Source organism: Varanus komodoensis, unplaced genomic scaffold (assembly GCF_004798865.1).
Source record: "Varanus komodoensis strain SLA01 unplaced genomic scaffold, ASM479886v1 scaffold32, whole genome shotgun sequence".
Lineage (NCBI taxonomy): Eukaryota > Metazoa > Chordata > Lepidosauria > Squamata > Varanidae > Varanus > Varanus komodoensis.
Genome location: NW_025335798.1, coordinates 9,752,283 through 9,768,499, shown reverse-complemented (window position 1 = coordinate 9,768,499; position 16,217 = coordinate 9,752,283). Strand labels below are relative to the sequence as shown.

At 44.2% G+C, this 16,217-nt stretch overlaps 1 protein-coding gene across 1 annotated transcript in view; it reads right to left on the bottom strand.

Annotated features, from left to right (window-relative positions):
- SLC15A2 (solute carrier family 15 member 2) overlaps positions 1-16,217 on the bottom strand; it is an 83,740-nt gene that overhangs the window by 28,117 nt on the left and 39,406 nt on the right. The window contains exons 10-12 of the mRNA XM_044438269.1: positions 14,961-15,047; positions 8,478-8,567; positions 1,395-1,439 (exon numbers count right to left, since the gene is read on the bottom strand). Coding sequence (XP_044294204.1) covers positions 1,395-1,439; positions 8,478-8,567; positions 14,961-15,047 — 222 coding nt within the window. The remainder of the gene's footprint in view (positions 1-1,394; positions 1,440-8,477; positions 8,568-14,960; positions 15,048-16,217) is intronic.

Below are 16,217 nucleotides of genomic sequence, written 5' to 3'. Positions count from 1 at the left end.
ATTCCACAGCTCCTCTTTGCTAAGACTGTTCTCAGGTTCTCACATCATGGCCATGGGCTGCCCCATATATCCATAGGGAAGAGAAACTTGTACACTCATTAATGGATTTCTCCACCTCCCAGAAATATCACTGCAAATATCTAGCCTTCCAACACAGTTCCTCTGAAAATTAGGAAAGCCAGTGCTCTATAGATAAGAAGTTACTGGACTGGGCTCCAGTTTCATATCCCTGCTTTTCCTACAGGAATGCTGCAAGCATGACAAGAAGCTGAACTGCATGAGAAAAGGGCAAGGTACAAATGAATTTGAACACAAACGTAATCTGAAATGGCCTTATACTGAGTTGGGCTATTGATCTATCTTTCCCTGTCTACTCTGACTAGGAATAAATGAACAATTAGTTTTGCTTCATGTTTCACAAGAATTTACCCAGTTTGCACTTTCCAGAACCGAACACAGATTCAGATATGAACTATGGTCCAAGTCCATATATTTCTGAGCTTGCTGAATGACTTGCAGAACAAAAGAATGTACTTTAAAAATGCAAACTTTAATCAGTGGGGAAAATACATACATTTCAAATAATGTACTCAGTTAATTATATATACGTGATACATACTTTTTGTGTGAGAAGAAAAAATAAAGCTCACAATCTGATAGAAACACAGGCTGGAATGAACTCTGAGCTGGGATTCAAAGAATCTTGTGGGACTTGAGATTTGCTGATTCACACAATTCTAACACTAACCAACAGTGACTTTCTAACAAGGTGTTTCCCAGCTCTATTTGCTGACCCCCCGCCCTGTCTTTACAAGAATTGTTTGGGTCTGAGCTTGGGACATTATCTATGGAAAGCATATGTCCAGTGATTGCTTTACATTTCCATTCCCAAAATTGAATCTACTACTGCCACTACTACTGCTAGGATGGAAAGTCGATTGAAATGCTCTCAGGGACTCAGGAGCACAGCACGCTTCCATACACTGAATCAGACCCTTGGTCCATCCAGCCCAGCTATGTCAACACTTACTTGCAGTGACCAACCAGGGCTTCACCAGAGATGCTGGGGGTTGAACCAGGGACCTTCTGCATATAAAGTAGATGTGCTATCACTGAGCAAACCACTGACTTCCACGAATTCTTTGAATCTCCCTGAGCAGAATGTTTGGGTCTACTTACTGTTTCCAACCCATTCCATAGTCTATTGCTCTCACTTTAGCAATTTAGGCTTCCTAGACATTATGGATATAATTACTGTCTCTTTAAAGACCTGCTTTTAAAAAAATCAATATAAGGATGACCCTGTATACAATGCAAGTCCATCATTTTTAAAAAGTGAGTTTAATTTTTTAAAAAGATAAATATCACTATCGTGAATACATCTTTCCACTTACGAAGTCAGCATTCATCTTAGTAGCCTGAAGCGTCCATCTAGAACCCTAGGAGTGGAGAACAAACAATTACAAATGCCATGAGCTGTGCATGGAGACAACAGGTCATACTCTTTGAAAATATGGATAATTGCTTGCATGACTAAAAATAGTAAGATGGAATACTCACAAAAAAAACAAAAACACAGAGAATTGTTTTGAAATTACAATTATCAAGAGAATGCCTCTTCACTCTCTTTGCTTTCCTTCCTTTAAAGGTTTAAGCAGCGTTGCATTAAATTAATGAGTAATTTAGTAATTAATGAAAGTATTTTGCTATACCTTTTTTCTTTTCTTTTTTCCTGATAAGAATTATGTAAACACCATAGATTTGTGTCACTGTATATTTGTACAAATAAAGAAAGAAATCTATTGAAGACAAATAGCTGCCAGAAGGCTCAATTCACACCCCACATTTCTTCTTCTTTTTTTCCTGCAGGCCTTTGGATAAAAGCAGGTTGCTTACCTGTAACTGATGTTCTTCGAGTGGCCATCTTTGCAGTCACACATATGGGTACTGCACCTGTGCAGTGCCTGTGGCCGGAAGATTGCCAGCTAACAGTTTTTGTTGGGAAGCTCTGCTCCCCCCGCACCACTGTGGCCTATAAAGAGTGGAGCGTCCGCCATTTTGTTCAGTCTTTGTGACCGAACGTGTGCCACCTTATGGAAAAATTTTGAAATTCCAGATGGAGGAAAAAAAAGGAAGGTTGGTACCATGGAAAAAAGGGAATCGTCGGTACCGAAAGATGTATCCACTCACCGACACCAAGCGGGGCCGGCGGGTGGGTTGTGTGACTGCACAGATGGCCACTCGAAGAACATCAGTTACAGGTAAGCAACCTGCTTTTCTTCGTCGTGGCCTCTGTGCATCACACATATGGGTAGATTAACAAGCTTACCATAAAGGAGGAAGGAAGGTGTCCTCATTGAAGAACGGAGGAGAGAACAGCTCTGCTGAAGGAGCAATCCCGTCGAGCTTGAACATCGAGACGGTAGTGTCTGGCGAAGGTGCAAGCGTTCGCCCAAGTAGCGGCTCAGCAGACATCATCAAGCGAAACCCCGGATGCGAAGGCAGATGAGGCTGCAATGGCTCTAATAGAATGGCCTCAAGGAACTGAAGGCAGATCGAGCTTAGCTAGTTGATAGCATAAGACTATAGTATGGACTATCCATTTAGAGAGTCTCTGTGGAGTGACTGGATCGCCCTGATCCCTAGCAGAATACTTAATGAATAGCTTATTGGAACGTTGAATAGACTCCGTCCGCGATCGGTAGAAGGCTAAGCAACGCTGAACATCGAGTGAATGCAAAGATCTCTCCAATGGAGTCGACAGTGACGGAAAAAAGGCAGGCAGCACAATGTCTTGCCCCGTATGGAAAGGTGTAGTCACTTTAGGCAGGAAAGACAGGTCGAGGCGTAAAACGACCTTCTCCCTGTGAAAGTTCAAATAAGGAGGGTCTATGCGGAGAGTGCAAAGCTCACTGGCTCTTCGGGCTGAAGTGACAGCCACAAGAAACGCCGTCTTCCAAGAGACCAAGTGCAGATCCACTGTCGCCAATGGTTCAAAGGGGGCCTTCGTAAGGGCTTGTAGAACGACAGAAAGGCTCCATGTGGGCATCACCATTCTAACTGATGGGTTAAGATTATATAGCCCCTTCAAAAATCTTTTGACGATAGGTTGAGAAAAAAGAGGTGATCCGTCGACTAAGCCACGGTAGTAGGCTATTGCAGCCATATATACTTTAATGGATGATGGTTTCAATCCGGAATGGTGCTGTTCCAACAGGAACTGAAGAATTTGATGTATAGATGACAGGAATGGAGAGAACGAACGAGACTAGGCAAAGGTGGAAAAACATTTCCATTTAGCTGCATATGACCTCCTTGTGGACGGCTTTAAGGCAGAATCGATGATATGTTGAATATCAGGGTGCAAAAGTGTTGAATTCGATGGGTCTTGTCTTGAACCTGATGGTACAGAGAGACCAGAGAAAGGGGAAGCGCTCAGGTGATTGGATTCGACGACTGGGTTCGAGTCGGTCGAAGTCGTCGCCGGCACTGATGGAATAATGGCAGTCATCAGATTCGCCCCGCTGTTAGATTCAATGAGAGCAAGTCCGGGTGGCGAAGTGTGCCGTCCTCTTGTGTTATAAGATATGGAAGCGATGGTAGATGAAGAAATTCCCCGTGAGAGATGTCAAGTAGTGTCGCAAACCACACTTGACGTGGCCACCAAGGGGCAACTAGTATCCCCGATGCCTGGTCGTGCACTATTTTCGCTATGACCCGCATCAGAAGAGGGATCGGAGGGAAGGCGTAGAAGATCATGTTGTTCCAAGGGATCATGAATGCGTCCCCTAGGGATGCGTGTCCGATTCCCGCTCTCGAGCAGTAAGCATTGCACACCTTGTTCTGTTGGGTGGCGAATAAGTCCACGTCGGGAAACCCCCAGCGCTGGAAAAGGTGGTCGCGCGTGCGAGGATCGAGCTCCCATTCGTGAGAGGTGAACATGTGCCTGTTGAGAAGATCTGCCTGCACATTGTCCACACCAGCGAGATGAACAGCCATCAATGTGATGTCTCTCGGGATGCACCAGTCCCAAATTTTCATAGAAAGTCTGGCCAGAGTCGGTGACTTTGTTCCCCCCTGCTTGTTCAGATAAAAGACGGTAGCTATATTGTCCGAAGTTACCTGAACGACCCGATGATGAAGAATGTCCTCGAAAGAGCACAGGGCCTTGAATAGTGCCAGCAGTTCTAGGAAGTTGATATGATTCGTGGATTCTCGACGATTCCACGTACCCTGGGTAGATAGGCTGGAGCATATCACTCCCCATCCCAGAAGAGACGTGTCGGTACCGAGGGTTATCGTAGGAGGCCGAGCCCTGAAGGGGACTCCTACCGTCAGATTGGTCGGTACCAACCACCAAAGTAGAGAGTGAAGCACGGAAGATGGGATTCGAATCAACCTCGACGGTGGATCTCTCTGAGGATGGTACACCTTGTTGAAAAAAAGTTGTAGTGGACGGAGCCGAAGCCTGGCATGCGGAACTATGGCAACTGAGGAAGCCATATGCTCCAGGATCCTCTGGATAGACTTCGCCGGGACCGTTCCATCTTGTCGCATTCGATGGATGTGGCGAGCAAGAGTCTGTTGTCTGTCCCAAGGGAGGAAGGCTTTTTCCAACATCAAATCCAAGTGGGCTCCAATGAAGGTGAGCGTCTGTGTCGAAAGAAGAGAAGATTTCTCTGTATTAATACGTAGGCCTAGGTTATTCAATAGGGCACAAGTTGTATGGATGGCCGCGAGGAGTCCTTCCCTGGACTGCGACACTAACAGCCAGTCGTCGAGGTATGGGTAAATTTGTATGCCTTGGAGGCATAGGAAAGCACAGACAGGAGCCATGCACTTGGTAAATACCCTCAGAGCCGTAGCCAATCCAAAGGGCAAAACTGTAAACTCATAAAGATGGGGTGCAACAGCAAAACGAAGGAAACGCCTGTAACTCGGGTGAAACGAAATATGGAAGTAGGCGTCCTTCAAGTCCAATGAGGCAAACCAATCCTCTCTCCTTAGCAACGGCAAGATGTTTTGAAGGGTGGTCATGCGAAACTGTTTTGGTACAATAAACTTATTCAAGTCACGTAAGTTCAAAATTGGACGTAGACCACCATCCCGCTTCGGGACCGTGAAGTATCTGGAATAGAATCCGTGGAGTCCATCAGATGGGAATACTTGACGAATCACTCCTTTACGAAGAAATTGACGTATTTTGTCGAGCAGTACTGGTGAACATGATGTAAACCGGATCGGACTCGATGGAGGAACGATGTTGAATTCTATTCGATAGCCGTGCTGAACGATGGACAATACCCATCGATCAGATGTGATGGACTCCCAAATGGGGAGTCGGCTTCGGAGCCAATCCCCAGATGAGAGGGGGGTGGGTATTAGTGGAGTGTGAAGAATGGTTCACCAGTCCCGTCAACGTTGCCTCCGATCATCGAAACGGCGGCGGCCTTGTTGGAAATGTTGCTGGGGCTGCGGACAGCAGCGCTGCTGTTGCTGCTGCTGATGGTGCTGGGGCTGTTGTCTCGGTTGATATGACTGCCTGTAGGATGGGCGATTCCAGGACCACTTATGTCTAGCCTGGGTCTGTATCTCCGTCCTGCATGCCGTCATCTGTGATTCATGCAGCTTCTTAAGCTTGTGGTCAGTGCGTGAGTGGAAAAGCCCGGACCCGTCAAAAGGCATTTCCTCTATCCGGCATTTGGTTTCTTCTGGAAAGTTGCAGTTCCTAAGCCATGCATGCCTCCGGAGAGAAATGGCACCGACCAAGGCCCGTGAGTCAGCATCCACATGGTGCCTTGCCGTAGATAACTGCTGCACCACAACCTGCATAGCCTCCTTAATCAGGACCTTAGCGAGGTCACCCTGGTGGTCTGGGAGGGTCGAGGTGACGTTGTGGAGGCGCTGCATAATGAAGTACTGGTACCTCGCCAATGTCGCCTCGTAATTCGATATGCGCAGCCCCAGGCCTGAAGCAGCGTAGACTCACCTAGCCAGGGAGTTGATTTTTCGGCCCTCCTTGTCCCTCGGTGCCGTGTGCCCTCTCGCCTCTGCCCTGTGAGGATTCGATGACCACAGAGTTCGGTTTGGGATGGCGGAGGAGGAAGGGAATGTCCTCCTCCCGAACCCTGTACATCGACTCTTACCTCCTGGACGTTGGTTGAGGGTTTGAGGGCAGATCCCAGGACTGTGTCATCACCTGCTGCAAGGTGGTTATGAGCAGCAGGATGATAGATGTCGACTGCTTCCCGCATATGACATCATAGAACTTGTCCGTTGTCGGTCCCGGACGCTGGATGGCGTTGATGTCGAGGGACTGGTCAAGTCTAGACATCAGCTCTGCGAAGGAGACGTGGGACTCGTCCGGTGACGCAGGACCCTGGGATGTAACAGCAACGTCCGGGGAGGTTGAGTCGACCTCCAAGTCGGCCGAATTGGCACCGTAGTAGGGTGGAGCCGATGATGACGACTCCGCTGGGGAGAAGGAGTGGCTGCTTCCATCCTGAGGGGATCGAGGTGACGCCCGTCTCGGATCTGACGAGCATGGCTGATTACAGGATGGTGGAGAGGATCGTCCCCTGGGAGCAGGGTAGTATCCTATGGAGAGTGGATCACCCCAAGTATGATAGTAGGGGCGACGCCAGCCCTCCGAACATTGCTCCATGGAGCGGCTCCTCCAGCTCCCCGGTAGGGACAGTCCAACATCTGCCTCCATGGTGGCCGTGGGCATGGGTGTTGGTGACCTTGCCCTGGGGGGCAGTCTTGGATTTCCCCGTCAGATATTGAGCCCCGTAGAGTTGGAAGGGGCGCAGGCGGGAGGTCGACCACGTGGCAGGGAGACCCTTGAGGGGTAACCCGCATAGCCTCCTGAAGGACCGGTTCAGGCAGAGTCAGTACCATAAGCACTGCCGGTACCAAGGGGCCCGTCGGTTCCAAGTCCCGATGTCGGGGACGGTCCGGATGGTCCGGATTCCTGGGCTTCTTAGGAGGCTTGGAGACCTTCTCCTTCCTGGCCTTCTTATGGCCTGCCAACTTCTCGGATTCGGCATGCTTCTGCTTCTCGTGCTTCTTTTTGGGTGAAGCAGAGGGAGCCACCAAAGCAGATGCACCTTCGTCCGAAGGCCGTGAGGGTGGGGCCACAGAAGCAGAGCCAGGTTTTGGGATGGAAAGAAGCGGGTCCAATTGTATAAGGGCCCGATCCCAAAGGAGTCTCCGGAGGTGATTTTCGCAATTCTTCCTGGCCTGCTTGGAGAAGGCCAGGCAATGAGCGCATTTATCTGTCCTATGCCCCTCTCCCAGGCAGAGGAGGCATAGGTCATGCGGGTCACTTGGTGCCATTTTTGACCCACACTCTGCGCATTTGTGGAAGGCCGCTCGCTGCGCCATTGCAGAAAAAGAAGAAGAGGGAGACAACGCAGAGGGTAAGTATATATTTTTGTTTTTTGTTTTTATAGACAGATAGATCGAAAAAGAAGGAATAATAAGAGAAAAACTACTAGAACTATGTGGAGCAGGACAATGAACTGGAAGCGAGGAGAAAAACTGGGAAACAGAAATGGAACGATCGAGAACAAAGGCAACGGTCAAAGCAAAAGCAAGGCACAGCGAACGGCGGTCGCAAAGACTGAACAAAATGGCGGACGCTCCGCTCTTTATAGGCCACGGGGGGGAGGGGGAGCGGAGATTCCCGCCAAAAACCGTTAGCTGGCAATCTTCCGGCCACGGACACTGTGCAGGCGCAGTACCCATATGTGTGATGCACAGAGGCTATGACGAAGAATTCAGATTTCCACCTTGGAGCTGAAATCTGCACTTCAGATTCCCACCTTGGACCAGTCGCGGTCCCCCAACCGGAAAATAAAGTCAGCCGAAAGAACCAAGCTAGTAGCCTCTCCAAGATCAGGAAGCCAGCCCTGGAGTTGGGTAAAGGGTATTCTGGGTGGTGGCAGTGAGGAAACTGGTGTTGCCAGGATATGAAGTATCTTGACAGCACTCTAGGTCCCTGCCCCAGAAGGCCACAAAATATGTTGTATTAGACCTCAGCACATGGAAATGCAGGTTAAACATACTTCTTTAACATGCCAAATCCCTGCAAGCAACAGACAATCTATGCATTATCTCCCGATCAAGCACAGAACCTTGCCATCAATTTGTCTGAAAGATAAAATGACCCTCAGAGCAGAGAGGAAATCAATGGAGCAGTGACATCCAGCAAACAAGCAACAGATAGAAGTTTGCACACAAGCAAGGAAGGCATAGAATCAAATGCAGAACCTTGCAATAGCCAGTTTCCAGGACAGGCCTAGGATAATTTGCTACCTTAGGCAAAGGCAAAAATAAAGGAAATGTCAGGTAGTATTGACAAAATTCACCCTTAATGGAAATTGCTAGTGAGTGTTGCCTTTGAATCACATGCAGACATTCAGATTAGAGGTGTAGGATGCAGTGAAACCACACTTGGTATTAGTGCAGATTACCTGTTGATCAAATAGAGCCCAGAACATTGGCAGCGGGATAAAAAGAAACAAGACCCGTGTCACCATTTTAACTTCTGTGATCAGCTGGTTCTGTGAAGGGACGCACCAAGCAAGGTTAGAAACAAGAATCGTCAACAGAAGGCCTCTCAGTAATCCAGAGAGGCTCAGACCAATTCCAGTTTTTGAGGCCACTAGCCAGAATGAAAACAAAAATAACAGTTAATGAAAACAGAATTAAGCATCTCCCCCACACGAGACATGGTTTGAATATTTTTTAATTCAACAAATTATTTCTTAGATTTTTTTTCTGTGCAAATACCCTACTTATTGAGGTTTAATTTAGCTTTCATGCATTGTCATATTTGATATTAAGCAAGGTGAGCTCATTTGAGTGTTCTGGTCTCATCACTGAATGAAGGCAGTTTTTGATTGAATACACTGAATGTGTGTTCACCTGAGGCCACTGATGCAGGTAAACTGACAAAATGCACCATGCAATTATGATGCCAGGAAACATTCCTGAGACTCCAAATCTGAGCATTTCTTGAAGCAATTCCTTTGTCTTGCAATCCAATTTAAATTTCATGGAATATATTCATTTGAGGAAAATAACATCATCACTGAGATCTTTTGATATGTTTTTGTTCCACTGTTGCTGAAACTGTTTGGCTGCAGAAAGCAAATCTTCATTATTCAGTGCACTAAACTAGCAAAGAGATCCAAAAAGGGTGCAAGTAATTCCCTATGACTCTCATCAATGTGTAGGACTGAGTCCAGGATGACGAAGAAGACACTGACCCTAAAATGTGACTTGGCAGTAGATTCAGCTGCAAAGTCATGACTGGCAGAGAACTCAGATGAGATGCCAATATTTTATACTACCAGTGTAGACTTTCTTAGGTTCATGTTGTACTGTGCACAATTCTACTGAATGACTTTAAGCAAGGGCTTTGATGTTATCCTACCCAACAGCAAGTGAGGCAATCCATGCCAGTTACCAGAGTAGCTTGGTGGAGCTTAGTGAGAACTGTAATCTACAAAGATAACATCAGAAGGCATCCGAATTTGGGCATGTGCTTGAGCCTGGACAGCGGCTCAAACAGTGGAACCTGGACAGTGAGGAATTCAAATTTATTTAAAACTTTTCTTGCTGAATTCAAATGCTGTGCAACTGACTGCACACCCTCAATCCATGCAGGACACAGAATCTTGGGCATCCTATACAATGAAACAAGAAGATGATGCTTCAGAATTTGCCACCTTTGAAGAGTTGGTACATTTGTTGAATAGTTCTGGAATAAATAATTAACTCTTTGCAAGATTCAGCACAGTTGATGTCTATGAAGTTTTGTGTGTGATTTCCAGAGTGGCAGAAAATCCTACCTGAATTATGTGCAACTAGAACTGCGAGTACATTTTGTACTTCCAAGCCCTGTAAGAAGGACTGTCATAAACTTGACCAATACAGACTGGAAAATCTAACTGAAAAGCTTCCAGACTTTTTCCTACACAAACAAAAATCCTCACCCCCATGGTTTTCCCCATGAAATAATCAAACCAATAAACCTTCTGTTGAAAATGTTGAGCTGTCTACAATATTAACCTATCGAATATCTATAGCAGTCTGTGTTCTTTTGAAAACTACCTGGAGTGGCATCAACAATGATTGAAAAATATTTGACATTTCAAATGTCATCAAGAATTGTTTGTACAAATGACTCAGATAGTTCAATAAATTCATTTTGTGTGTATGTAGAGAGATAACTGACTTAACTTGTGCTTTTGAGTTTCTTGCAGTGCTTGAACATGTTTAACATGATAAAAGTAGGTCATATTTACTGAGGATTTTTCTATGCCTTGAAAGTTTCTATTTCCTTGATCACCAATAGATTGACTGGAACTAAAAAAGACAACGCTCATTCAGAAATTAAAAGGATGGTATTCATAATGTGCTGCAGAAGGGCTTTTTACCCAGTTATTAGTTTCAATACAGAGTTCAATTCAGCTTGGTAGATAATAAATTCTTCACTGAAGTTCTATCTGATGCTGTCCTATTGGCTGATTTCCATGCAATACAGTTTTGTGTAAGTGATGTTGAATTCACGTGATGGCATTCAGTCTTTTATAGAATCATAGAATAGCAGAGTTGAAAGGGGTCAAGAAGGCCATTGGGTCCAAACCCCTGCTGTTGCAGGTCAGCAATGTATACCATCCCATTCAAATGGCTGTCCAGTTTGAATGTCTCTAGTGTGGGAGAGCTCACCATCTCTCTAGACAACTGTTCCCACTGTCATATTGCTCTGATAGTGAGGAAACCTTTCCTGATATCTAGCCTGGATCTGGGCTGTTGCAACATAAACTGATTATTCCCTGTCGTACACTCTGGCATGAGTGAGAAGAGACCTTGCCCTTCTTCTTTCTGAAAGCCTTTGAGGTACTTATAGAGGATATCCATCAGTCTTTTCTTTTCAAGGCTGAACATGCCCAGTTCTCTCAGTCTCTCTTCATGGGACTGTGTTTTCCAGACCCTGGATCATTTTTGTTGCCCTCCTCTGGACCCTTTCCAATTTTTCTGCATCTTTCTTAAATCTTGGTGCCCAGAACTGGACACAGTATTTTAGAAGAGGTCTGACTAGTGAAGAGTACGGGGGAAGTATTACTTCTTGAGATTTGCAAGAAATACTTCTATTAATGCATTAATGTGATCCCCTTTTCGTGGCTGCATTGCATTATTGACTCATATTTACCCTGTTGCCCCCAGTGGCTCCAAGTTCTTTTTCCTTTTCAGTTCTGCTGAGCCACATGTTCCCCATCTCATATTGATGCATTTGTTTTCTTTTTGCTAGTTGGAGGATTTGGCATGTCTCCTTGCTGAATCTCATTCTGTTGCTTTTAGCCCAGCATTCAAGTTTATCAGGAGCACCCTGCATCTTCACTCTGTCATCTAAGGTGTTTACTATCCCACCCAGTTTTGTATTGCCTGCAAATCTGTACTTCCTCATCTAAATCATTAATAAAGACGTTGAAGAGTACTGGGCCTAGAACTCAACCCTGCAGCATCCCAATAGTTACCTTCCTCTATTTTGAGAAGGTGCCATTGATGAGCACTCTTTGTGCCCAATTTAGCAGCAATTTCAGATCCAACCTGCTGTGTCCTGACCAGTCAACAAAATCTGATGCATTTGCATGAATTTGTTCAAAATGAAGTGAGGTACACGATACAGAGATTGTTTTTCATACTCCAGTCTCTTGCACTAGATTCACAGTTTGGAGGAGTTTTATCGGCATAGCAGTAAGGAAAGAATCATTATCAGCATCTCATGGAATCTCACTGGGAATTTCAGCAAAAAAAATGAAGAAATATTGCATTCTTCAGCATCATGCTTGTTCTATACTCTAGGACTCATGAATTACTTTTGCTACTTAACATTTACAATTTCCATATTGCTGTTGAGTTTCTTGATTATACACAGAATCTTCTGCATCTATTACTGTTGGCACATCTCCTTCTTGACTACTTTCCTACTTTTGGTGTTGAAATATTACCTGCTGGAGTTGTGGAGTTTTATCATCTGAATTATTATTTGTTGACATATATGAGATAGTGAATAGAGATATGGATACATAGTGGGGTAATGTCCAAAAATTTTAAATGTATGTCATCATGAAACTAATTGGAGTTTGCACAATTCTTCACATGGAATCTGAGCTATATGACTACTAAAGCCTGTGGTGATGAACGAGCTACCAAATATGTGCTCAGTTGACCAGCGAACCAACCAACCATCTTTCTTAGTTACCATAGTAAAAAATTTTCATGCTTACATAATTCCTTAGTTATCTAGACATACAATTGTAAAGACACTAAAATATAACAATTCTCTACTGTTCAACATGTACTTGATCCAGCACCAGCCAAAAGCAGCTTAACTGAGAAGATACATCAGTCACTGTCTAGTTTTGTGCCAACAGAACAAAAGTACTTTTATTAACATTTATGAACAGTTTAAAATCTTAAAATTGTTAAAATATTTAATATGGAAATATCTATATCAATTAAATAAACAAAAAGATAAATAAAATAAATAAAATCACAACTCGTATTTGCTTAAATTTGCACATTTTGGTGCAACAGAGATGCACATAAAAACAAGTTGTAAAACTTATTGATTGCTAAAAATATTAGTAAATGCCTTAACCTGAGTACCCCTTTGAGTCAAGGGCTCAGGCCACATGGCTGTCCTGGCCCACACGCTCACTGCCCTGGCATTCAGACAAGGATAATGGATAATAACCTCAGACATTATAATTTTATTTCATGGTGCTGATCTCCATCTAGGAAAATATATGCTTTCCATAATGTTTATTTTCATGCTGTAAAAGGACACCAGTGTTGCATTGTGTTCAGGTACTTTCCAATCCATACTTTTTTTGTGTGAGTGGAACATTTTTGATGCAATAGCTTTGGAAGTTGACAAAAAGGAAACTACACATAGATATGAGCGGTGGTCCAGTTACCCTGAAATATATGTAGAGAAGTATATGCTTCTAATGTAGGAGCAACTCTTTAAGTGATGTAAATATACTGTAAGGAAGATAAAGTAATACTTTATACAAGCAGAAGCAGCAAAGTAACCTGGCAGGCAGACACACATGAAATCAGTGTATCTTAGATCTTATATCTTCATGTGTGCACCAAAAATATAAATTGAACATGCAAGAAACATATGTTTGCAAATATATCTGTCATACAGACACATGCATCAAGAAACTGGTATTGGATATACCTTCCTGATGGCAAAATTGGGTAGGTTACTGACCCTTATCCAGATGTAAAACACTCTGTTGCTCTTGGGTGGTTCGTTTTGGCAGGAGGGCAATGAAATTTGTCAACAACCCTTCAACAAGGTTGGTGGCAATTTCCCTGCACCACACTATTATTCCCAAGTGGGATCATATATCATGCATCTTATATAGGGAGTTTATGTACAAACACAAATTGCAAGCCAATTTAGAATGTGTGTGTGTGTCATCCTTTTTTAGCATCTTTTGATGATGCTGTCAATTGGATTCGGAATTGAGGTGAGAGGAGTTCATTCATCATTGTCTTCTTCCTGTGGATCTCTGATAGGCCAGATCTTATTGGAGGGGTATATTGTTACTCTTCTTGCTCCCCTTAAAAGTGCTGAGCTGTTCCAGGAGTGCTGCCTGTATCCAGTTTGCTATCCTTTGAATGGATGTCAGTGAAGGCTTATTGGCAATCCTCCTATCAAATATTTGAGTTTATTTGTAAACACTCAAAAAACAAAAGTCATTAGATCTTCAGAAAGATACCCAGTAGCAAAAGGTGCTTAGGGTGCCATCCTATGCATGTTTAGACATAAAGAAGTCCCATAGCTCCCAGCTTTCCCCAGCCAGCCAGCTGGATTTTGTGGGACTTTATCTATAAATGTATAGAATTATGCCCTTTGCAAAACTGAGCTCCCTTTTTCTCTGTTATATTTTCCAAGTGTGCAGTTAAGATGATGCGATAGAAAGAACATGCTTTTTGTCTCTGCCCCCTCCACTGCACCAATCTGAGGAGGAGCCGGAGATCCTTGTGTGTGCTCCATGCATGGTTTAGAATCTTGCCACATGGAGTCCTCAGCTGAGGGAAACCTCTGCTCCCAGCTGCAGGTGTTTTCCCCCAGTGCATGGAGAGTGGTGGTTCCAGCCTGGTGAGGCAAGATTCACAAGGATGCAGCACCGGCACTGTTTCGTAAGCAGGGATGTCATCTTCCACCTCCCCCAGAATCCCCTGTTCCCTCTGAGTTCAGCTGCCATCTGCATACTAGCTGGTGAGAAATTAGTTGTTCTAGCTACAATGCATTGTTCCTTGTTGTAATGTAAATACACTGGGGAATGTTTGTGCCTAGATTGCCAATTCACCCCAGTAGCTTTACAAAAGACCTGTTCCCGGTGGAGATGGGCATACCTACAACTGGTTTGTTGATATGGATCAACAGAGCTGCTTGTATTGTGGACTCTCTTTGTGGATGTGGTGATGGGGACAGTCACAAAGAGCACTTGCAAGTAACATGAACCATTACACCACTGGGCAAGGATATGATGGAGGTGATGAGCTCAGGGAGTCTTTTCTACCACTCATATGCTGGTAACCCTGCAAAGGCATAATGCCTGAAGATGGCTTAGTCCTTCCCAAACTCCCAGCTTTTCACACACAAACTTCTTGCCCCTTCCCCTGGTTAGAGGGACAAAGAGGAGAACCTGGATGAGACATCCATCTTGTCAACATCTACCCTTCTTGGACCATCTTGACCTCCTTGGAGAGCTGTCACCTGGATTTTATAGGCTATCATCACTCTTTGCTCAAATTCAGGTACTGCATCAGGGCAGCTCATACCAATACCTACATTCAAACACATCTGATAGAAATCTCTCAACAATTATATAAATATTTCAGATATAATATTTTTAACTTACTGAGTATTTTTCTGATGCCCAGTCCAGCCAGTGCTCTCTTTTAGGTATCTGCTGGGAACGATTCCTTATCCGGTTTGTAAAAGCAAACTAGAGGAGAAAGTTAGCAATTTACAGAGGTGTGTTTCTTACCAAGTTTATCTGGTACTATTATCCATCTGTCCACTACCAAAAACCACTACTTACTTCCATGTTACTTATGTAACCTGATCTCCCCCCCCTCCCAGTTCTATATCCATGCCTTAAATCAAGATATACCTTTTCTTTTGCTTGACCTCCACAAAAGATAAAGTACATCATTATCAAAGGAAGGGACTGTTTTGGGCACATATGACCCTGGGTTTAATACCGATCAATACCAGTTAAGCAAATTTCAATTTGTACGTATGGAAAAGGCAATTGCCTGTGATTTTATCCTTAGCATTCCCTCTCTCCCCATCTCTCCTTGCCAGAAGAAAATATTTAATTTTTCCTCTGTGCCAGACAGGGCACAGAGACTTCTGAAAAATGGGCCACTGCAGTGATATTAGGCAGCTCCGTATATGCAACTCCATGGCTGACCACATGTCTACAGTACCCTTTATTTGTGAAATATTGGTCTGGACAATATAAAGGATAAAGAAGTGGATTCTCCACCCTTAAGAAGTAGGAGCATAAGTACTGCTTTGCTGTGTCAATCTAAGTTTCATTCAGGCCAACACTCTTCCCCATGAGAAGTTCATGATGATTGTGTTTCACTCCAACATCCATTTATCATTTATGCCACCTCAGGACACGGATGTTCCATTTAACTGTGATAGTGCCCTGGGCAGCCCCATCCTGTGCATGTCTCCTCAGAAGTAAGTCCCAATGAATTCAGTGGGTGAAGAATCCCATGAAGTAGATAGAGGGTTACAGCTGAGGGACCGGTCTTCTATTGAGCCTTCTAAGCCATTTTTCAAGCATCTTAAGCTGATGGCTATTGTCACACCATGTGTTAGCAATGTCCAGTCTAGCCATGTTCTCTTTTACCTGAGATAATTATGCATTAATCATTGGACAAAGAAGTTCTTCCTTTTGCCTGTAATGAATCTAGAACTACCAATAAATTTCTTTAGGTGACCCTGAATTCTAATATATGTGGAAGGGAAAGTAATCTCTCCCGTCACAAACCGTTCATAACTTCATAGATGCCCAACGTATTAGATCCTGGATGCCTCAACTGTATAAATCGTTGCAGTGACCTCAATCCTAGAGTAAAGTAATATTATCCAGAAAGAT